Here is a 21,909-nt window from a genome sequence, read left to right on the forward strand (position 1 = left end):
CCTGGCGCTTTCCTGATCTAGGATGCACCGGGCCAAGTGGGAATTCAGGGTACAAAGCTCAGTAGCTCGCCGCTGCTGAGCTACCCCGGTCAAGCCTGAGGAAGAAGAGGACAAGTGAGCCTCGGGCTGTTCTTGAGCCGGAGGAAACTGACCAAGACCTTTGTTCAACTCCCAAACCGATTCTTGGCACCCTTCCCCGAGAGCACCTGAGTTCAAGCAACACTGACCCAAGGACTCCCCTGCCATCTGCCTGGGGTAAGGCCAGGTCAGCGTGTTTCGCTTCCCAGTTGAGAGTTCAGCCCGCCTGTTTCTGGTTCTGAAGTGTGTAATCACCCTCTCACCCCCATCCTTGGCTGGTTTGTTCGCCGGGTTAAGAGTGGGCCTAACCTTGCACCAGCCCACAGGCGAGTTCCCCTGATGTTCCTCCACCATTGCCACCCCACGCAAACCGGGCATCCAGAAAGGACACAGGTTCTCTGTGCATGGAATCGCGGGGGCGGGGGCGGGTAGCAAATAGAGTGGGCAAAGGTCTGACAGCCAGTAACATTCTGGGACCCGGCATTACTTTGGAATAGAGAACCAGCATGTTTGGAGAGGAGCTCTTGACCCTTCACACATCCCTTTCTTGAGAGCCAGTCAACACCCTGGTCATCCCTGGCTGATTCCGAGATCTCTTACTGCCCCTTCCTCCCTCCTTCTCTCCCTCCCTTTCTTTCTCTTAGTCAGTGGCTGATAGTTTCTAACCTCCTGGAGTGACCCTCAATGAATCTACTCACCACCTTGGCCTGCTCCTCCCATGTGCTTTTAGTGAAACACATTTGTGGTTGGGATATCCTCCTCACTTAAGGTCAAACTATCTTCCACCTCACACCCTGGCCCAGGGACCCCCTGCTAAAACCCTTCCTCACCTCCATCCCAGACCCCAGCAGAGTGACTGCTGAGGACTGATCTGATGCAGACCCGCTCTGGGTGACCATAATAGGCAGGTGTCTAGAGCCAAGGGTTAAGTGGGGACAGGGTGGAGATCAAGACAGCCTGGCCTGCCTTGGACTCTTATCACAGTTTAAATGCCTTGTCAGCCCAGCAGCCTCAGGTGCCTATGGGCCCCTCAGAGAGTGGCCCTGTGCTTGAGAGGGTTTCCCTGCTGGCCCACTCCCATAAGCCCTGAAGATGATAGAGCCATGACCACTGGAGGAGGGGGTGCCAAGGTCTAGTCAGTTATAAACCAGTGCAGGCACTGTAGAGAGGGGCCAGAGGGTGAGGGTCCCCCATTTTTAACATGATCCCCTGGGCTGCAGACCTCTAGATACCTCCTTGACTTTCAGACGCACAACTACATAGTCACCAAGTTTTCCCAGCTCTACTCTCCCAAAGCCAGATTACCCGCATCTCCCTAGTAGCCTCCTTACTTAAGTCCCAGTTTATGCCCTTATTCCTGTGGCATTAAACATTAAATGAGATCACATTGAGACTTCCCTGGCAGCCCGGTAGTTAAGATTCTATGCTTCCACTGCAGGGGGGTACAGCTTCGATTCCTGGTCTGGGAACTAAAAATTCTCAGGGGGAGGTAAGTGACCTGGGAGGCGATGTTAAGGGCTTCTCCTTTCACCTAGGCTGTCCTAGGGTGAAGTCTCCAATGCCAGCAGCTCCTGCCTACTCCGCAACACCAGGTTCCGTCGATGGAATCAGTGCGCCCTCTGGTGGGTACTCAGCGGATATTCGCGGAGCAAATGCATGGAAATGGAAACCCCAGGGAACCCAGTGCGCTAGCTATTCTGGAGGCTTACTAGAATAGGTAAGAAAGGGTCGCAGCTGGCCGAACTGGGGGGCCGCTGGCCGCTGAGGGTGGGGATGGGCCTGGGCTGGCGACTGTGGATCGCCGCGATGGACCCCAAGCAAGCGCTCAGCCTCAAATCCTCTGACAACGGAATATTTCCTGGGAGTGAGGAGCGTGATTTTAAACCATTCCTACACCATTCCTCGTCTTGGAGTTCCACGAGAAAAGCTACACTCCCCAGGTGAGGAACCCCACCCTGTATCTGCTCAGACCTTCACGTACCTGCAGCTGGAGCGCCCACTGCCTTAGTGGCAGGTTTCCAAGAGCTGCAGTGAGGATGGGATTCCGCTAGCTTGCGGGCAGGCTCACCGGACCACGTTCATTTTTCCTGAATACCCAAAGTACTGTTTGGAAAAGGAATCTGGCTGTGCCGTTGGAGCCTCGCTGACGTCTCTCGAGTATCTTATCTCTGATTCATTCATTTGTGACTTGTGAACATTAGCTAGTAGCAGGGTGAGGATGGGGGACATTTATCAGTGAAATACAAAAAATCTCAAACCACAGTGGGAGGTGCCTTGAGGGGAAAATCTGGAGGGAGAGCAGGGGTTAACTAGGGCAAGGGCGGGTTGGAAGGAGAGCAAAGGGCACAAATGAGACTAGTACAAAGGTCCTGTGGCCACAGGGAAGGTTACTTTTGATGGAATACGGGAAGAGATCTTAGTCAACCATTCATTCATTCTTACTATGTTACTACTACGTGCCCAGCAGGTCCAGTTGATAGACTTTGGATAAGCCTTTCCTCAAGGATATTCTCACGGGGCTGGGTTAGAGTGGGGCATGGGGAGGGGATGGATGGTGGGGTAGGGAGACAATAAACGATTTATCGTGTTAGGAGTTGTTTTAGTGGTGGCAGAAGACGTGAGAGCTGGTTGGGGCACAGGAATGCGGGTTGTTTAATATTAATGGGGTGATCTGGGAGGACCATCTGAAAATGAGTAAGGGAGCTCAGCAAAGCAGGGGGACTAACGTAGTTTTAACAAATTTAGCTCTTCAAGAGTCCTAACATCAGGAATTATCATGTGGGGGGCAGGGGGCAGACAGGTGCGCGGGTATCTGGGGGAGCTGTCCCACGTTTGGGTTTACTACTCCGCAAGGACCTGTACACTCATGAATGCGTCTCCAATGGAAATGCGCTCAGGACGGCTAGAGGTACCAAGGGGTTACCTCGAGCGGGAGGCTTCCCCGGGAACCTGACGTGGAGACCTACCTGCGCTGAATGATGAATGAAAAAGGACCTAGCGCGAAGGTCTAGTGGTTGAAAGGATGGGGATACCAGGTGAGGCTTAAATCAGGTAGCCGTCCTGATGGCCCGGGGCTCTGTTGTCTAGGAGCAGAGCCCAGACTGGAGCCTGGCGAGGGGAGATACACGCCAGCGAAGTTTTAGGAGAGGATGGGGTGCTGTTGGGGTGAATTGCAATTAGCTGCAAGGGCGTGGCCGGGAGGAAGACTCAGCCTGGCGCACGCGCGCTCCTGGTCGGGTGAGGGAGGGGCTTTACCTCGCTGTTGCGTCCCGCCCACCGGACAAATATTTGACATTCCAGGCTTATCTAGAGGAGGGTGGTGCCCGAAGAGCGCTTTTCCTCCTCCCCCCGGGCCTAACTGGCTCAGTGTGTCCAGGGGTGGGGTCAGCGGGCTGGCAGTTGGGTGGCGGTCTAACCTAGGGCAGCGAAGCGCGGACACTCGCCTGTACTCAAAGAGGAAGCGCGGGTCGCCAGCAGCCGCTGGAAGGCCAGTCTGCTTTCCCTCTGCTTCCCAGCCGCCGTGTCCCGGGCTCCTCAGTCTCTTCATCCGCCAAGTGGGGACGCGCGCGGTGCAGTGTGTATCAGAGGGTAAGGCCTCGGAGGCTCCTCCTCTACGCCGGACTCTTTCGCTCTCAGTCGTCCGAAAGTCCAAACGCAGCGCCCAGCTTCTCTGAAAGCGTGAAATGCGGCTCGCGCCCCTGTTCCAGCTCGGGCTTCGCAACCCGGTGTGTCTACTCTCGTCGGGCTGGAGCCCCTTCTCAACGGATTCTTCTTCAGTTTCTCAGTCACATAAACGGGAGAATTTGGGATAGTCCGGGGCGGCCTGGAAACTCACCGTAAAGGATCCTCACCAAACCCGACGGGACGAAAGGGTGCTGGGAGCCCTCCACGAGGGACTGTCCAAAGAAGAGATGGAGGATCTGCGGCCCCCTTGCACTTTCGCCGCTAGCCCCCATCGGCTAGCGCGCTCTCAACTCCCAGCAACAGGCCTGTTATCCAGGCGGAAGGGCGAAAGCAGACCGCAGCCCTAAACGTCGGGGGTGGGGGTGAGGCTCCTTGCTGGGGCAGTCCGGCTCAGCGCCGTCTAGAGGCCCGCTCTCGGGAGCTGGGGCCGGGGATGTGGGAGACGCGCTTCTTCCTTCCCGAGACCGAGTCCTGCACACGTCCTACCGCGCTTTGGCATCGCAGGCACTTCCAGGAGCCCGGCTAAGGCCCAGCCTTCGCACCTGTGTGCACAAACCCTGCCCACTGACCTCTGGTGAATCCCCCCATGGTTCTAATGCTCTCTTGTGCTTCCTGCCACTCTCCTCCCACCCCAGTCGACCTCTGGCAATCACCCTACAAGCCTTGGGGTGATACCTGGTAACTCTTACCGCCCCCTTTGACTTTACTCATCCAGCCCCAGCTGTGACCCCCCCCACAGCCTCTAGGCTGCCGCTTACGGACTGAAGAAGGCCCCCAGTTTTGCACTTTCCTTGATGGAGCCCTGGTGGGAGAGGGGAGTGGGAGGGGGTGGGGGGTCGCCCCAGAAGTCAGGCAGGGTCGGCTGCGGGAGTGGAGTCTGGGTTTTGAGTGCGAGCCCAGGCCGGGAGAGCGAGTGTGAGCGTCCAGGGCTGGATTCTAGCGGCCCTCCCCCACCGTTCCCGGGCCCTCGATCACGTGGCCGGCGGGGCCGACAGGTAACTCGCCCAGAGAGGGCGGGGGCCGGTAGCCGCCCCGCCCCGCGGGGCGCCGCGGGCGGGTCTCAGCAGCGCCCACTGCGCCAGCCGGGCCGCAGGTGCCGCCCCCAACACACGGTGTCCCGCCCCAGCCGGGCCGCGCTGCCGTCGGTCGGTGCGTGCGTGCGCTTCGTCGGTCCGCGTGTGTCTCTGGCGGAGCGCCCCTCTCCTCTGCGGCCATGACTCCGCCGCCACCCCAGCCGCCGCCCCCAGGCCCGAACCCCACTGCAGACTCCGCTGCCGACCCCCGTCCCGGGCCTGGACCCCTGGTCGTACTGTTCGGGGCCACGGCCGGTGCGCTGGGGCCGGACCTGGGTTCCGACGAGACCGACTTAATCCTCCTAGTCTGGCAAGTGGTGGAGCCGCGGAGCCGCCAGGTAGGGTGGGAAGGGGGCGCTGAGATCTCCAGAGAGCTTCGGGATCCCAGGAGCGCAGTGGCTGATCGGTTTTCCCCCGCCGTTCGCAGGTGGGGACATTGCATAAGTCACTGGTTCGCGCCGAGGCGGCCGCGCTGAGCCCGCAGTGCCGCGAGGCGAGCGGCCTGAGCTCCGACAGCCTGGCGCGGGCCGAGCCGCTGGACAAAGTGCTGCAGCAGGTGAGCGCCGGGGCCGGGGTGAATGGAGGCACGGCCGGGCTGCAGGGACATTTCTCGGCGGGAGAGGCGGCAGGAGGCGAGGCCTGGCGCACCACAACCAAGTGGACAGGGTGGTAGGACGGGTTCCTGTTGTTTGAAACTTTCAGCGACTCCCTAATGTGCGTGTGTCCGCATGTGTCGGCCGTTCCAGGGGGGCGTCTTTTCAGACTTTGCAGTGATCCACTCCTATTGAGGGGGTGGAGATGGAGGCTGCGAGACCCCTCCCAGAGTCCCAGGCCTGCGGGGGGAGGTAGGTGAGACGCCTTTGGGAACCTGCCTGGCCAGGTCGTCCAAAACAGCAGCCGGAAGCTGAAAGGGCCAAGGGGCCCAGACTTGGCCACAGGTCACGGTCTGTGCGGCTTGTGTCCTGCCCACCCACCCTCCTGGGAGACGCTGCAGCGGGGGCGTAGGGCGGTGTCTGCCCCGGAGGTAGACGCCGCCAGGTGTAAGCTGCTCGTCCAGGCCTGTCCCGGTCGGCTGGCCAGGCAAGGGCGCTGTCCGGACCACGCCTGGGGGGCTACCTGGCTCCTGAGTGCAAAGGCCTGGCTGAAGTGGAAGGCGGTTCCCTTTGCTGTTTTTCTTATCTTCTTTACTGCGCTCACCCTGTGCCTGACTCTTGGGTGGAATGAGTGAAAGTGCTTTACTAGCACAAATTCTTTTATCTTCCGACAACTTTGGTGGTTCCTGATGAGGAAACAGGCACAACGATGTGGAACCTGAGTCTGTTCCAGGACTCCCAAACTAGCCCCCACTTGGGATGCGTGGGCTGGGTCGCCTTGCTCTGCTAGCCTCAGATGGGAAAGCTCGGGCTAGGGAAGGTTCTTGGGCCTGTGGTTTGTGCTCTTACGTGTTCGCCGGCGGGGGTGAGAATGGGGGAGGGGCTGGGCCGCTTCCCGCCCCCTCCATGAGCAAACACCTCAGTGCCAGCCGGTCGATCGGGTCTGGGTCAAAGCTCATGCTGCCCCTGGCGTTCAGGTGTGGAGCTCTGTCCTTGGAGTTTCTCGGCCCCCGGGTTGGTCAGACCTAGGGGCGGGGCTGCCATTGACCGTGAGCAGGCTGGGCCTCCCTCACCTGTCTGAGGGTGGTGCCTGGTCAGGGACAGGTTTAACCTGCTTTGTCCCGCCCCTCCCCACCTGCTTGTCCCACTCCACCAGGTGTTTGCTCTGGCCCCATTCCAGACTCCTGGAGTGTGTGTGATGGGGGCTCGGGTGATCTGTGACTGCTCCCATTTGGCCTGGAGAAGGTGACAGTGGATGGGGAGGGAGGGGGTGGGACACAGAGCCAGGCCCAGCAGGCGTGGCAGCCTCCTCCCCAGGCAGGGAAGGGCTGAACATCTGGCTGAACCAGCTTTGCAAGCCTGCACCCTCCCTCCCCCTGCCCACCTGGCGGTGAGTCCCTCTGTCTCTCTCTTCACTCCCTATTCCCAGTTCTCACAGCTGGTGAGCGGGGATGTGGCTCTGCTGGGCGGGGGCCCCTACATGCTCTGCACTGATGGGCAGCAACTGCTGCGACAGGTCCTGCACCCTGAGGCCTCCAGGAAGGTATGCCACCACTGAGGGTACAACAGGGGGCACGGTTCCCAGGATGCCCACTGTCACAGGGTGGGGGTGGGGGGAGGCCAGGGCAGCTCAGTTCCCCCATTCATCCCCATTCCCATGTGCCCCCAGAACCTGGTGCTCCCCGACACCTTCTTCTCCTTCTACGACCTCCGCAGAGAGTTCCACATGCAGCACCCGAGTGCCCGCTCTGCCAAGGACCTCACCGTGGCCACCATGGCACAGGGTATCTGTAACCCAGCAGAGTGAGGGTGGAAGGGTCGCTGCAGGCTCAATGTGTCTTGAGTGTGTGCATGCTGGCAGGTTGGATGAACACATGCAAGCTTACATGAACTGCTGACTGCAAGTCTGTGTGTCTGTGCTGGGGCGCATTTGGAATGTGGGCATATGTCTCCATTTATCTAGGCTGGGGGCCTGTAATGGCACAGATGGCACAAGCCAAAACAGACGTGTTTGCTGGGATTCTGCATGTGTTTATGTAGGGGCCGTGAGCGTCAGTGGGACATGCTGGTTGTCCTCTTGTGCTGGGATTTCCTCATTGTTATTCTCTGCTCATAGACTTGGGGCTCGAGACAGATGCCACAGAGGATGATTTTGGGGTGTGGGAAGTGAAGACAATGGTAGCCATCATCCTCCACCTGCTTGAAAGTCCCAGTGGTAAGGTTCCCCTCACCACCTTTCACCTGTTCTCATGGCTGGGTGAATGCCTGCCTCTTACTTCCTCCAAGTTCCCCTCCTCACGTGTAACCTTCTCTGAGAGGCCACAGGTGAAGAAAGCCCCTTTGTTACCTCCTCATCCCCCTCAACTGTCCTTTTTGCAGAGCTTGGTGGGGAGACAGGCCCCCCCCTGCTGACCCCCATGCCGTATCTCCTCTCAGGTCAACTGTTTTTGAAGCCTGAAGTGGTGAAGCAGAAATATGAGACAGGGCCTTGGTGAGTGAGGGGGCAGGGTTGGGGGTGACAGCAGCTGGACAGCTCTGATTGTGCCTTGCGCCCACAGCAGCAAGGCTGACGTGGTGGATAGCGAGACTGTGGTTCGGGCTCGTGGGCTGCCCTGGCAGTCATCAGACCAGGACGTGGCTCGATTCTTCAAAGGGCTCAACATTGCCAGGTGGTACAGCAGGGTGGGTGGGCATGGGAGGGCAGGCCCATCCAGGAGGGACTAACGCAGTGCTGGCTCTGCAGGGGTGGTGTAGCACTGTGCCTCAACGCCCAGGGCCGCAGAAATGGTGAGGCTCTCATCCATTTTGTGGACAGTGAACAGCGGGACCTAGCGCTGCAGAGACACAAGCACCACATGGGCATCCGCTATATCGAGGTGGGGCTCTAGGTTTGGGAGCGGAGAAGGGCAGAGCTGAGGCTGGGCAGGCACGAGACCCATGGGCTGTCCCCACAGGTGTATAAGGCAACAGGAGAGGAGTTTGTGAAGATCGCAGGGGGTGAGTGTGCTCCCGACAGTGCCTAGTGCCCCCTGGCCCTTGACATGTCTTGCTTCCTCATGCCTTCCTGCTCCCCTGCATGCCGGTGTGGGTGGGTATTTGGAAGGGCAAAGATGAAGTCAGTAGGTGACTCCCATGCGCAACCCCCCTCCCCCAAGGCACATCGCTAGAGGTGGCGCGTTTCCTGTCACAGGAAGACCAAGTGATCCTGCGTCTGCGGGGACTGCCCTTCTCTGCTGGGCCAGCAGACGTGCTAGGCTTTCTGGGGCCAGAGTGCCCCGTGACGGGGGGCGCTGATGGGCTGCTCTTTGTGCGCCACCCTGATGGCCGGCCCACGGGTGATGCCTTTGCCCTCTTTGCCTGTGAGGAGCTGGCACAGGCTGCGTTACGCAGGCATAAGGGCATGCTGGGTAAGCGATACATTGAACTCTTCCGGAGCACTGCAGCTGAGGTGCAGCAGGTGAGCCACCCAGGCCCCCCCACCCCACGTCTCTAGGTGCCCCTTCTCCCCCTGCCTTGGCCTTGCCCTCCTTGGCATAATTAGCCTGCTGCTTCCTTTACTTCTAGGTCCTGAACCGCTATGCCTCCAGCCCACTCCTTCCCACCCTGACTGCTCCACTGCTGCCCATCCCCTTCCCACTGGCAGCTGGGACCGGGAGAGACTGTGTCCGCCTGCGAGGCCTGCCCTACACAGCCTCCATCGAAGACATCCTCAGCTTTCTGGGCGAGGCGGCAGCTGACATTCGGCCTCACGGTGTGCATATGGTGCTCAACCAGCAGGTGAAGCTGCTGCCCAGGGCGAGCCAGTGGGATGGCATGGTTGGGAGTAAGGGATTCTTGCACATGACAGACGGCTCACAAGGTGGTGTGCACAGGGCCGGCCATCCGGGGATGCCTTCATCCAGATGACATCACCAGAGCGGGCCCTAGCTGCTGCTCAGCGCTGCCATAAGAAAGCAATGAAGGAACGCTATGTGGAGGTGGTCCCCTGCTCCACAGAGGAGATGAGCCGTGTCCTGATGGGGGGCACCTTGGGCCGCAGTGGCATGTCCCCTCCACCCTGCAAGCTGCCCTGTGAGTGTCCCAGGGGCTGGGGAAGGAAGCAGCATGTGGGAGCCAGGCTGTTATCACCCTCACTTTCTACGTGGGGGGACTCCTCTCTGGCTGCCCCACCCAGGGCAGTGCTGGGCTCCCTGCAGATACACTCTCTGCTTCTGCCTCTAGGCCTCTCACCACCCGCCTACGCCACCTTCCAGGCCACCCCGACCCTCATTCCCACTGAGACAGCAGCTCTGTATCCCTCTTCAGCACTACTCCCAGCTGCCAGGGTGCCTGCTGCTCCCACCCCGGTTGCCTACTACCCAGGGCCAGCCACTCAACTCTACATGAACTACACAGCATACTACCCCAGGTACCCTACTGCTAAAAGAACTTCAGTCTTGCCCTCATCTTGGTTTGCGGGAGGGTTATGATCCATGCGTGATCCCGTTCCTGGGCCACATAACTCAAGGCCTCTTGGAGCTCCCTTATTGATACAGTGAGGTAGTGACAAGCATGGGCTGATTGATGCCACCTACATACTGGAATAGGGAGGACTTTGTGGAGGCAGGGGTTTCAGGGAGGAGGAAATGAACCAAACACAAGGCAGAGGCAAGGGAGGAAGCAGGCAGGGCTCGGTCTAGGCCATAACTGGGACTACACTACTAAATCCTTGCCTTTTCCCCCCAGCCCTCCAGTTTCCCCCACCACTATGGGCTACCTCACCACACCCACTGCAGCCCTGGCCTCTGCTCCCACCTCCGTGTTGTCCCAGCCAGGAGCCCTGGTCCGTATGCAGGGTGTCCCATACACAGCTGGTATGAAGGATCTGCTCAGCGTCTTCCAGGCCTACCAGGTGAGGTTTGGCTGGAGGGCTGGGGAAGCTGACTGAGCCTGGGGCTCCCTGGCTAAATCTCTGTCCCTCCTGCAGCTAGCCCCTGATGACTACACCAGCCTGATGCCTGTTGGTGACCCAGCTCGCACTGTGCTACAGGCCCCCAAAGAATGGGTGTGTTTGTAGGTGAGGGAGCCAGGAGGTAAGAGCTGACTGATGTCCTCAGCTAATGGGACTCTCCTGACTCCAGAGAACCAGCGCCCTCAACCTGGTGGCTTTTTTCTGGCTTTTCAAAATTCTCAGAAGGCCCCCAGAGGAGATCAAGCCTCAGCTCCCCCTACTTATCGCTCTGCCTGTCCACCTCAGAGATGATGGCTGGACCCTGAATGCAGGGCTGGGGGTGAAATGGCGCTACCCTGCTCCCAGTGGTCGGATCTGGGCTCCTTAAGTAGCACCCAGAGAGCCTTTGTTCTGTTCTGGATATGGCCCGTGCCTACAGATTCTGGGGGGCTGATGTCCACAGCAGGCTTGGTTTCTTTTTAAAAAATGTAAGCCCTGGTGCTTTCAGTGTATGACTCCAGGGAGCTTCTTTCTGAGTAAAGATACCAGTGTCCTACCTTCCCCTGTCCCTCCTGACGGGGCGCAGGGCAGCAGAGTGTGCTGGTCCCACTCCCCAGGATACTTGGACCTCAGTGACCACATGGTGCCAGGGGTGGTCCCACCTAAGGATGCTGGTCCCCCTGGAGCTTGGCACAAAGAGTAGCAGATGGCAAAAACCACAAACTGTTTCGATGGACTGTACTGCAGTATCCCCAGAGGACACTAGGGGGCGGGAGGCCCCCACAGAAAAACTCAGGCTTGACTTGTAAAGGGACTTCTGCCTACTTTCCATGCACACCTTGGGCAGGTCAGTTTTCCTGAACTCAGCAGACACCTTGGGATGTCCTTTGCACCCACTGCAGGGTGCCCAACTGAGCTTCAGAAGGAATTTGGAATTCTACCCGCTCCTCTGTAAAATAAACGTTCCTAACCAAATGGACTTTTTAAAAGCCCAAGTGCCCTTCCCTTTGGCACACAGTGAGGGGCTCCACACCAGCCCCATGCAGAGGAACACTCAGGCAGATTTCAAGGAGACTGTTGACCTGTCACCATTTATTATTTCAGCACTGTAACTGAGGAGCCTGAATTGCTGGCTTCTTCCCTTTGTATTTGTGTAAGGAGCACTGTACTCCTATAAAAGGTTTTAAAATACAAAATGTACAAGAAAACACAATCTCAAGTGCTGTAAACATAACTGAGAACCAGTTCCTTAATTGAACATCATCCATTTTATAAAATACAAGGTTTCAACTTGAACCCACCGGAGCCATACAGATGACCATCTGAGTATCAACAACAGGGCTTTCCAGCTGCACTCAGCAGAGCTCTGGTGACAGGGGCTAGCCCTGGGCCGGGGTGGGATGCACCCTGGGCAGCAGCACCACACTCAAACTCCAAGACACCTGTTCCTTTAAAAGCTGTTTCAGCCAAGTTTCTTTGTGTATCTCCAGTAAGCAGAAGGCTGCTCATCCCATTCCTCAACCCAAGGTCTAGCAGGGTTGGAGGGGGGAGGGGTGGGTGCTAGCACATGCCCAGTTGCTCAGTGCTGTTACTAGAATTCAATTTGCATAGTCTAATGGATGTGTGCTGTAACACCACTATGTTGCACAAAAATTAAGGTCTTTGTCTACAAAGCCAAAAAATACTGTCTCTTACACCAAAGCTTTTACAAAGCTGATACAAAACTGCTTATGTAGTATACAAAGCTCTATTTTAAAATTGAACTTTTATTTTAAATAGGAAAGCATTTCTAGTGCTACAGGCATCAAGGTATTTAAAAGGCATCAAATTTTGGTGCATAGCAACTCTGGATCATAGAGGCTTTTATTCTTGAGGGCAACAGAGCAACCCCCAAAGGGTCTTGCAAGGGAAGCTCTCGTAAGGACCCCATGTGAGGTGGCTACACCAGGGGCATGAGGGCGGAGGCAAGTCTGGCCATCTCAAGAGGGTCAGCCCCCCAAAACCCTCCAGAGCAAGCTCTGGGCTTCCAACCACAGGCCCCAAAGCAAATCTCACTATCTACACTCTGTGACACAAAACTCACTTTCAAAGAAAATGTGAAAACACTGGGCTCCAGGAAGGACTAGAGTGATTTGCTGAAAGATAGACATTTTTTTCTAACTAATTTTAGGGAGAAATTGAAAACATCATGGCTTAAAGAAAAAAAAAAGACCATACTTCCTCATCCTAGGTCAACAGTTCTTATCAGGCTGACTAGAGATGGTGGACACTGAGCTGGCTCCCTCCATCCAGGCCTCACTTGGCCTCAGTAGAGAGTCCTGGCATCTGGGACCCACAATCCCCTGGAGTAACAGCATGGAGCCTTTGACGAGCCCACCACACTGTCTCTCCTATGTAGGCACTCAGAAAATTTGCTTCCTGAATAGAAGTACAACATTTCGTTTGAAAACGTACTACAAGCTTCAGGGGCCTTGAAATAGGCCCAAGCCTTGGAACAGGAAACTAATCCCACTAAGGGGATGGGTAAGGGCAGGGTTTGAAAAGAGAACCCAAGTTGGGCACCTCCTTTGGTAGACAGCAGGCTGGAGTTTCTTGCTGGCCCCTCTTTGGGCACCAGCCTTACCAGCAGCAGCACCAGGGCATCTTTGGTGTGGAGGGGCAGGCTTACAATGGTATCTCATTTTTGGATTTGCCTCAAAGCCTTTTAGGGAAAGGCTGCTTTTTAGGCCATGTGGATGGGGCAGGATAGGCCAGGATCATTTCAGGCTGTAAACAAAGAGGGAAAAGCCTCCCACGCCAGTGCAGATCTTAAGAGCTTCCCATCTGGAATCCTGCAGGTCCTCTGCCCCGGTCCTGAAGCATAGCTCATTTTTGCTTGGCTTCTGACACAGCCTGGCCTCTAGAGATGAGCTAGAAGCAGCAAAGTTGCCTAAACAAACCATCAAGAGACTATGGTAGCCAAATGCTGATGCTTCCACTTGGAAAAGGTCTGGGACCAGAGGACACAAAAATGAAAAATACTCCACAGCCTACCTGTTAGTAGGATGGCAGGAATTAAAGATATCAAGCTAAAAAAACCCCGATCTTTCAAAGCTCCCTTACATGTAGTTAATTTACCCAAGGCCCTGAGGGGAAAAAAGCAATTTCAACATGGAGAGGGTATGGAGAGACAGCAGGAAGATTACCTAAAAAGTTACAAAAATGCTATGCTCTGGAATGTCATTTTGTATTCCAATACTTCAGTGATTGGAATGGTCTCTTCTCATTTTATCTGAGAGTTTACTTTTATAAAGAAGTATGAGCTACATTTGGCTTTACTTCCTATAAATCTATGAAAGGCTTCCAGGACACATGCTGAGTTTCTGAGGCATAAGTGTGGGCTTGGGGTAATTTTTTTTTTCTTTCACCTCTGGAAAGTTTTATCAAAAGTTTCTACTTTAAAAATACCATCAAAGCTAAAGAGTCCTTCAAATGACCTAAAACAGTACAAATCACCAATCCTAGCTAAGCAACCAGGTCACCTGCAGAAGCAGCACCTCTGAAATGGAGAGCCTGCTGCATTCACACTCAAAGCACCCATCATATAAAAGTATCCTATTTAAATATAAAAAGCAAAGCTCATTTCTCCAAAGATCAAACAGCCTGTACTGCTCCTGTTCTCTTACAAAATCTTCCCAAGGCCTGAATTGGAGGAATGCTGCTTTCCCCACATACGGTGATCCCAACTCCTGGCTCCATCCTGAAGGTTGCAGAGTTGGAAACCCAAGGTCCAAGGAGAGAAACATGCTGAGAAGTACATGATGGTGGACACAAGGCTGCAGTGAGCACTGTCAGAGCCCGTCGGATCTTCCTAAATCCAGGGAACTGGGACCCGGGAGGGGAGCCTGCCTGCTCACCCCTGTCCCTTGGGAAACGGAAATCTGGGACATGTCTCTCCCAATTACCTCGTTCACTGAAAAACAAGAAAGGGAAGAGTAATTAGTGACCTCTGTGTGACTGACCATATGATGCCCGAAGCCGAGCTCTATTTCAAAGATGTTTTTTCCCTTTCTGTGGCTTTCTAAAAAAGTGAAGGCAGTGCTTGAAGCCTACTCTTGAACTGGATGGAAACATCATTCCAAAAGTTGTTCCAGGCCCCCCTTTCTCTACCTTTCAGTTTTATTGGGAAGCGGAATGGCTCAGGGAAAGGGGAAACGTTCCTACCCTCACTGTGAAGGCTCAGGCTGCAGAGCAGAAGACAGGATTCTTCTGAAATATATTCACTTTAACCTAACTTTTCCTTAATCTGCATCCCTTTAGGAGAGTTTTCCTTTTCTGATTCCTTCAGTGCACCTTGGATATAAAGTGAATGAAAATAAATACTCTGATGAGAGTTGAGATTTGGGGATTACTTTGTTACCCTATGCTAATACAAACATCCTTTATTATGTAGGGGCATTTGTATTATTTCTGATCCTTTCAGAAAAGGCTCTTGATTTTGTTGATTTATAGCCTTCTGTGAGGTCCAATGCAAAGAATTTTAATCTTAGAAACCAACATAGAAGGAAACATCCCAAATAAGAACCTTTAGTTCTCTCACCATTAGAACTCTCTGCTTTGAAATGAAAATTCTTTTGCTTCATCAACTAAAAATTCTAGACTAAGACCACTCCGAAGCATATATTCAAAGGATCTGAAAACTACTTCCACATAAAAACCTGTACTCAAATGTTCATACCAGCATTATTCATAATAGCCCCAAAGTGGAAACAACCCAACTGTCTGCCGTTGATGAATGGATAAACAAATGTGGTCTGTTCCATACAACGAAATATTATTCAGCCTTAGAGAAGAATGAGGTTCTAGATACACGCTGCAACAGGGATTGAACCTTGGAAACATTACACTAAGTGAAAGAAGCCAAACACAAAAGGTCCTATCGTGTTTGATTCTATTTATATAAAATGGTCAGAACTATCAGAAAATAAATAGGTGGTTGCCAGGAGTTATGGGGAGGAAGGAACAGGGAGTGACTGCAAAGAGGTATGGGGTTTCTTTCTGGAGTAACGAAAATGTTTTAAAATTACATACTTATAATGGTTCTACAACTTTATGAATATAGTAAAAAACACTGAACTGTATTATTTTCAAAGATGAATTCTAAAGTTATGAATGATGAATCTCAGTACAGCTATTATAAATAAAAATAGACCAAGAAAAAAGAAATAGACCAAGAGAAAAAAAACTTTGCATAACCAGCATCTGAAGTGATCATAGAGCAAAGGAGACACTATTGATCATTAAACAAACCTTCAACTATTAATATCTAATCTATTGTTTAGGTGGTTAAAATTTTCAAACTCATATACTCATTATGGCTATAAGGAAGAGGGAAGTAACATTCACTCCACAAATATTTATTGAGCATCTATGAGTTAAACTTTACAACTGAAAATCTATATCTTGTTTCAGTTAATCTTGACAACAATTTTACATCACTATTATCCCATTTTACAGATAGATAACAGAGGCTTTGCCAGTTCACACAATTTGCTTAGTAAATGGTAGAATCAGTTTCAAAACATCCGTTCAACTTCTTGAAAGCCAAAAGAGTAGAACGGCATGGAAATCATTTTGACAAAGAAAATGCAAAGGTCTTGGACAAATACAATTCTAAGAGTGAGTGTGGTGACTAAGAAGAGGAAAGGATTGACTCGTTACTACCACCAGGGCTCTAAGTCTAGGAAGAATAGTGCTGTCACTACTGGAGATAAGCTGAGGAGGAATTTAGAGGAAGGTAGTAGGTCAGCTCTGGAACTGAATTTGGAAATTAGAACATCCAAAAGGAGAAATCCTATGGGTAAGAAACTACAGTGAATGATCAAGAGGAGATTTATGCACCTTCTTACTAGAAACTTGGAAGTATGGGAGCAGTTTTACAGTCCCACTGAAGAGCAAAAGGCTGAGAAAAAATAAGTGGGAGCAGCCTTGTGACCTGAGGAGAAAATGAAGACCTGGGAAAGCAAAATATGTAAGCAAAGGAATGGACTAGAAATTAGGTTTGGTTTGAATGCAGGCTTTGCCACTAATTCCATGTGCATCCTTGACAAATTATTTCATATATCCGAGATTCCCATTTCCTTGGCTAATCAATGATGGTGTTATAAACTAATAAGGTCGCTTTAACTATAGAAGTCTGTGATTCTCAACAGACAAATTTTCAAGTAGCAGCATTCAGAAAGGCAAAGAAGTGAAGGATGAAAGTTTGGCTTGACTGGCATTAGTAATCACACTGACTGTGATTAGTTTAACAGTATGTGAACCGTGAATTTCCAGATGTTCAAGCTGGATTTAGAAAAGGCAGAGGAACCAGAGATCAAATTGCCAACATCTGTTGGATCATAGAAAAAGCAAGAGAATTCCAGAAAAACATCTGCTTCTGCTTTATGACTAAGCCAAAGCCTTTGACTGTGTTCAGTTCAGTCGCTCAGCCGTGTCCGGCTCTTTGCGACCCCATGAATCGCAGCATACCAGGCCTCCCTGTCCATCACCAACTCCCGGAGTTTACTCAAACTCATGTCCATCGAGTCAGAGATGCCATCCAGCCATCTCATCCTCTGTCGTCCCCTTCTCCTCCTGCCCTCAATCTTTCCCAGCATCACGGTCTTTTCTAATGAGTCAATTCTTCACATCAGGTGGCCAAAGTTTCAGCTTCAACATCAATCCTTCCAATGAACACCCAGGACTGATCTCCTTTAGGATAGAGATCTGGTTGGATCTCCCTGCAGTCCAAGGGACTCTCAAGAGTCTTCTCCAACACCACAGTTCAAACGCATCAATTTTTTGGCGCTCAGCTTTCTTCACAGTCCAACTCTCACATCCATACATGACCACTGGAAAAACCATAGCCTTGACTAGATGGACCTTTGTTGGCAAAGTAATGTCTCTGCTTTTTAATATGCTATCTAGGTTGGTCATAACTTTCCTTCCAAGGAGTAAGCGTCTTTTAATTTCATGGTTGCAATCACCATCTGCAGTGATTTTGGAGCCCCCAAAAATAAAGTCTGACACTGTTTCCACTGTTTCCCCATCTATTTCCCATGAAGTGATAGGACCAGATGCCATGATCTTAGTTTTCTGAATGTTGAACTTTAAACCAACTTTTTCACTCTCCTCTTTCCCTTTCATCAAGAGGCTTTTTAGTTCCTCTTCACTTTCTGCCATAAGGGTGGTGTCATCTGCATATGTGAGGACTGTGTGGATCACAACAAACTGTGGAACATTCTTAAAGAAATGGGAATACCAGACCACCTTACCTGCCTCCTGAGAAATCTGTATGCACGTCAAGAAGCAACAGTTAGAACCAGACATGGAACAACAGATTGGTTCCAAATTGGGAATGGAGTACCTCAAGGCTGTATACTGTCACCCTGCTTATTTAACTTATATGAAGAGTAGTACATCATGCAAAATGCTGGACTGGATGAAGAACAAGCTGGAATCAAGATTGCCAGGAGAAATATCAATAACTTCAGACACACAGAAGATACCACCCTTATGGCAGAAAGTGAAGAGGAACTAAAGAGCCTCTTGATAAAAGTGAAAGAGGAGAGTGAAAGAGCTGGCTTAAAACTAAAAAAACTAAGATCATGGCATCTGGTCCCATCACTCCATGGCAAAGAGATGGAGAAACAATGGAAAAAGTAACAGACTTTCTTTTCTTGGGCTCCAGCATCACTGTAGATGGTGACTGCAGCCATGAACTTAAAAAACACTTGATCCTTGGAAGAAAAGCTATGACCAACCTAGACAGCATATTAAAAATCAGAGACATTACTTTGCCGACAAAGATCCATCTAGTCAAATCTATGGTTTTTCCAGTAGTCATGTATGGATGTGAGAGTTGGACCATAAAGAAAGCTGAGCACCAAAGAACTGACGCTTTTGAACTGTGGTGTTGGAGGAGACTCTTAAGAGTCCCTTGGACTGCAAGGAGATCCAACCAGTCCATCCTCAAGGAAATCAGTCCTGAATGTTCATTGAAGGACTGATGCTGAAGCTGAAACTCTCAATACTCTGGCCACCTGATGGGAAGAACTGACTCACTGGAAAAGACCCTGATGCTGGGAAAGATTGAAGGCAAGAGGAGAAGGGGATGACAGAGGATGAGATGGCTAGATGTCATCACCGACTCGATGGACATGAGTTTGAGTAAACTCCAGGAGTTGGTGATGGACAGGGAGGCCTAGCATGCTGTAGTCCATGGGATCGCAAAGAGTCGGACACGACTAAGCGACTGAACTAAACTGTGATTAGTATTTAATTCAGAATAGTAAAGAAATAGAACTATAAGCTAAAGGAATTAAGCACAAAAGGGTGAAGATTAAGTAGTGCTGGCTAGCTCCAATAATTACTAATTGAGATCAATTTTTGAAGGTCATTGATACACAGAGTTATGAAGGCCTGTGCCAAATAGATGGTGCTTTTTTTTTTTTTTCCAGTGCCTAAAATTCTTTTTTTTTTTTTATTTTCTTTTTTTTTTCTTTTTTTTTTAAATAGGCTAATTACATCATTACAGTAGTTTCTGTCATACATTGAAATGAATCAGCCATGGATTTACATGTATTCCCCATCCCAGTCCCCCCTCCCACCTCCCTCTCCACCCGATCCTTCTGGGTCTTCCCAGTGCAAGATGGTGCTTTTTAAATATATTTTCCAGGCTAGGACTTATTGACCATTCTTGATGGTTTGCATAGAATGATGGAATTAATCTAAACTGACTCTTGACTGCTAGAAATAACTCACTGAAATAGTTTCTATGTAAATGAAAAGTTATGGGGATGTAGTCAGTACATTTTCTCTTCAGTTTCCTTGTATGTATAATGAAGATTTTTTAAAAATCTTATATAGTACATATATGTATGTATGTGTATATATATATATATATATGGGATTCCCTGGTGGCTCAGCTGGTAAAGAAACCGCCTGCAATGGGAGAGACCTGGGTTCCATATCTGGGTTGGGAAGAACCCCTGGAGAAGGGAACAGCTACCCACTCCAGTACTCTGGCCTGGAGAGTCCCATGGGCCATATATAGGCCATGTATATAGCAAATCAAGGGGTATGAATAGACAAGGCAGCCTCGGCACCTCTGGTGCATTAACAGGGAACAGTGCTGCAGTGTGGCGTCCATGTGTGGGTCTGTGGGTCAGTTTTGTGCCGAGAGAGAGCCCAAGGGTGGCTGTGATCTCTGTGCATGGCCTCTAATGTTACTCATCTCATCAGACTGTCAGTAGGTATCAGTATTATCTGTCTCTCAAATGGCTTATGAGCTCCCAAAGGACAAGGACCTTACTACCAAGGAGACATCAATTTCTGATGACTGAATAAATGGATCCTAATTCAATACAATTACTAGGAAGCTATCTGGAACTAGTACCCTGAAAGTTCATTAGGTGGTGTGGTAGGGAAGGGACCAGAGAATGTTATTAAAATTAACACATGGCATCTGATTTTGACTTTGACAGTGTCTATTTTAAACAGGTCTCACAGCAGTGGCAAAAAGCCAAATATAGAATCAAGTACTCAGCTCACAGTCATCTTTTCTGTTGCTTATTCCTTCCAAAGATGATAACTTCAGAGATATTATAGGCTGCCATAAAACCACAGCTTTTTCAACTCTTATCTCACTGTTCAAGTTTTAAAACAAGATGATTAAAAATGGTGCTCTATCATCATAAAAAACCACGTAATACAGTTTTCACGTGTCTTTATGAGGAACTCAATGCTTACATCTTGAGGATGAGAGTCTATAACCAGCACTATTCCCCCACTCACCAAGTACATTTTAATGATAAGGATAAACACATGATTTCCTGAAAAAGTCAGGTGATAACCTTTATAGCAAAAGTCTCATCCAAGCTGCGTTGTTTCTGCTCCCTTCACCAAAGTTCTGCTCTCCTTTTGCCTAGCGTGCTTAACTTCATTTTGCTAAAGCAACCTGGAAGGTTCTTGACAGTTCAGGATTTTAAGACTAGGATAAATCCAAGAAGATTTTTCACAAAGAAGCACTCAAGCTGACTATACACAAAAATACTTTGATATATAATATTAATACATAATAATTAGCTCATAGATTTAATTTCCAATGGAGCAAAGAACTCGTCTATTTTGGTCTCCATTGACTCCCTAGTGCTTGGTAAATATTGAGTGCCGAATAAAACTACATGCCACTGAATCTTTAATGGCATGTTGGCAAAACAACAACAAAAATTATGCTCAAATAATAGCTACTGAATGTGAATTTTAGGACAGGGAGTCAGTACTGCAACAAAGCAGTCTTTTCACTATTCTTCAGCAATAACTTGAGAGCAGTGTGGTATACAAGTCTACTGCTCTCCTTTGCCGTTCACTTCTCCCTTAGATTGGGAGCTCTAGGCTCTGGCTCCCTGAGATAGCCTTCTAATGTGGCCAAAATTTGTCAACCTAAGCAAATCAAAATTATTACTGATAAACAAATCTATAATGTAATTTATAGGTAAATCATTAGCAATCTTGATAAATACAGTACTCCTTAAAAATATTAATGCTTACAATTCCATTTTCACTTCCTTTTGAATGTATATATGCATGAATTTATTGATTTAAATCCTACTCCATAAAGCATGTGAGTTGGCTTTATATTTTTCACTAATTTAAGGTAAAAACAAAGAATTGTTCATACCCCTCCTATACAACATTCTCACTTTCTCCCTATGAAGAGTAAAGTGCATTAAAAGTCTAGAACAACAGTCAACAGCCCTCAACACCCATGGTAACAGGTTATGTAGGTCACAGCATTTGGCCCACTTGTGGCATCCACCGTCCTTGACTCCCATTACCACAACACCTGGACTGCCTGTGTCACCACAACAGAAGCAGTCAGAGCCATCAGCAATATTTGCTGTAAGAAAAAACTTTTTTTTAAAATCCAGGAAACGTTCAAATTAGTAGTCCAATGAAATGCTATCTACACATAAGAATGAGGTGTCTGAGTAACAACAGGCCTCTTATTTAGAGCTATTCCCAATGCTTACGAATTCAGAGTTAGAGCTGGCGAGCACTGTATGGTATGAAATCTCACCACCAGGTGGAGGGGCAGGGTAACCTAGAGCCCTGCCATTGGAGTAGGCACACACACACAAGTGTGTGTAGTCAAATGCACACAAGTTTATAGGGCCTTCATAACTAGCATTTGAGCATCGTGATCATTTTTGTAAACTATTTTTAGGTCTAATTAGTCTCTATTTATGTATACTATTTCATTTTAAGCTCCAATGAACATTCATAAAAATTTGGCAAGTTCATCTTTTCTTCCTTTCCTTACACCCCAAGATTAAAGGTACCATTCATTCTCTGGCTGAACAATTTTATGGAGATATTGTTTTTTATAAAATGAAGGTACAATCATTTTCTAAATTTCCCTTGAAGAAACAAGAGACATTTGGAAGTAAAGGAACAGAAATTATTTTAAATGGGTAAGAAACTAGTACTACTTTATGGTTTATTACTCTAAAGCAGAGTTTTCCTAAGA

At 50.2% G+C, this 21,909-nt stretch overlaps 2 protein-coding genes across 9 annotated transcripts in view; one reads left to right on the top strand and one right to left on the bottom strand.

Annotated features, from left to right (window-relative positions):
- Window positions 1-4,929: 4,929 nt before the first annotated feature.
- Window positions 4,930-14,735, top strand: ESRP2 (epithelial splicing regulatory protein 2). Of its 4 annotated transcripts, XM_020885037.2 has the most exons (16): window positions 4,931-5,173; window positions 5,263-5,391; window positions 6,858-6,971; window positions 7,098-7,212; window positions 7,545-7,643; window positions 7,865-7,919; window positions 7,987-8,097; window positions 8,172-8,304; window positions 8,383-8,425; window positions 8,584-8,885; window positions 8,993-9,205; window positions 9,301-9,499; window positions 9,650-9,836; window positions 10,154-10,319; window positions 10,395-10,500; window positions 14,038-14,735. In XM_020885037.2, exons 1-15 carry the CDS (start codon window positions 4,976-4,978, stop codon window positions 10,482-10,484), a joined length of 2,154 nt encoding a protein of 717 aa, XP_020740696.2. In that variant the 5' UTR covers window positions 4,931-4,975; the 3' UTR covers window positions 10,485-10,500; window positions 14,038-14,735. The 4 variants fall into 4 exon arrangements, with proteins under 4 accessions (XP_020740698.2, XP_020740696.2, XP_020740695.2 ...); XM_020885039.2 differs by lacking the exon at window positions 14,038-14,735 and having other exon boundaries at window positions 4,930-5,173; window positions 9,734-9,836; window positions 10,395-11,571; XM_020885036.2 differs by lacking the exon at window positions 14,038-14,735 and having other exon boundaries at window positions 10,395-11,571.
- NFATC3 (nuclear factor of activated T cells 3) overlaps window positions 11,431-21,909 on the bottom strand; it is a 93,617-nt gene continuing 83,138 nt past the window's right edge. For 3 of the 5 annotated variants that reach the window (XM_020885028.2, XM_020885031.2, XM_070451110.1), the window contains exon 10: window positions 11,431-14,310. In XM_020885028.2, coding sequence (XP_020740687.1) covers window positions 14,189-14,310 — 122 coding nt within the window. In that variant the 3' untranslated portion in view covers window positions 11,431-14,188. The remainder of the gene's footprint in view (window positions 14,311-21,909) is intronic. The other 2 variants (XM_020885029.2, XM_070451111.1) reach the window with 1 other exon arrangement.

The sequence above is a fragment of the Odocoileus virginianus genome, chromosome 20 (assembly GCF_023699985.2).
Source record: "Odocoileus virginianus isolate 20LAN1187 ecotype Illinois chromosome 20, Ovbor_1.2, whole genome shotgun sequence".
Classification (NCBI taxonomy): domain Eukaryota; kingdom Metazoa; phylum Chordata; class Mammalia; order Artiodactyla; family Cervidae; genus Odocoileus; species Odocoileus virginianus.

What these genes read in the sequence shown, in the direction of transcription:
- ESRP2 (XM_020885037.2), top strand. Translation starts at nt 4,976, where the DNA reads ATGACTCCGCCGCCACCCCAGCCGCCGCCCCCAGGCCCGAACCCCACT. An exon ending in TGGGCATCCGCTATATCGAG is followed by an intron (nt 8,305 to 8,382) that starts GTGGGGCTCTAG and finishes CTGTCCCCACAG; the next exon opens with GTGTATAAGGCAACAGGAGA. An exon ending in ATATGGTGCTCAACCAGCAG is followed by an intron (nt 9,206 to 9,300) that starts GTGAAGCTGCTG and finishes TGGTGTGCACAG; the next exon opens with GGCCGGCCATCCGGGGATGC.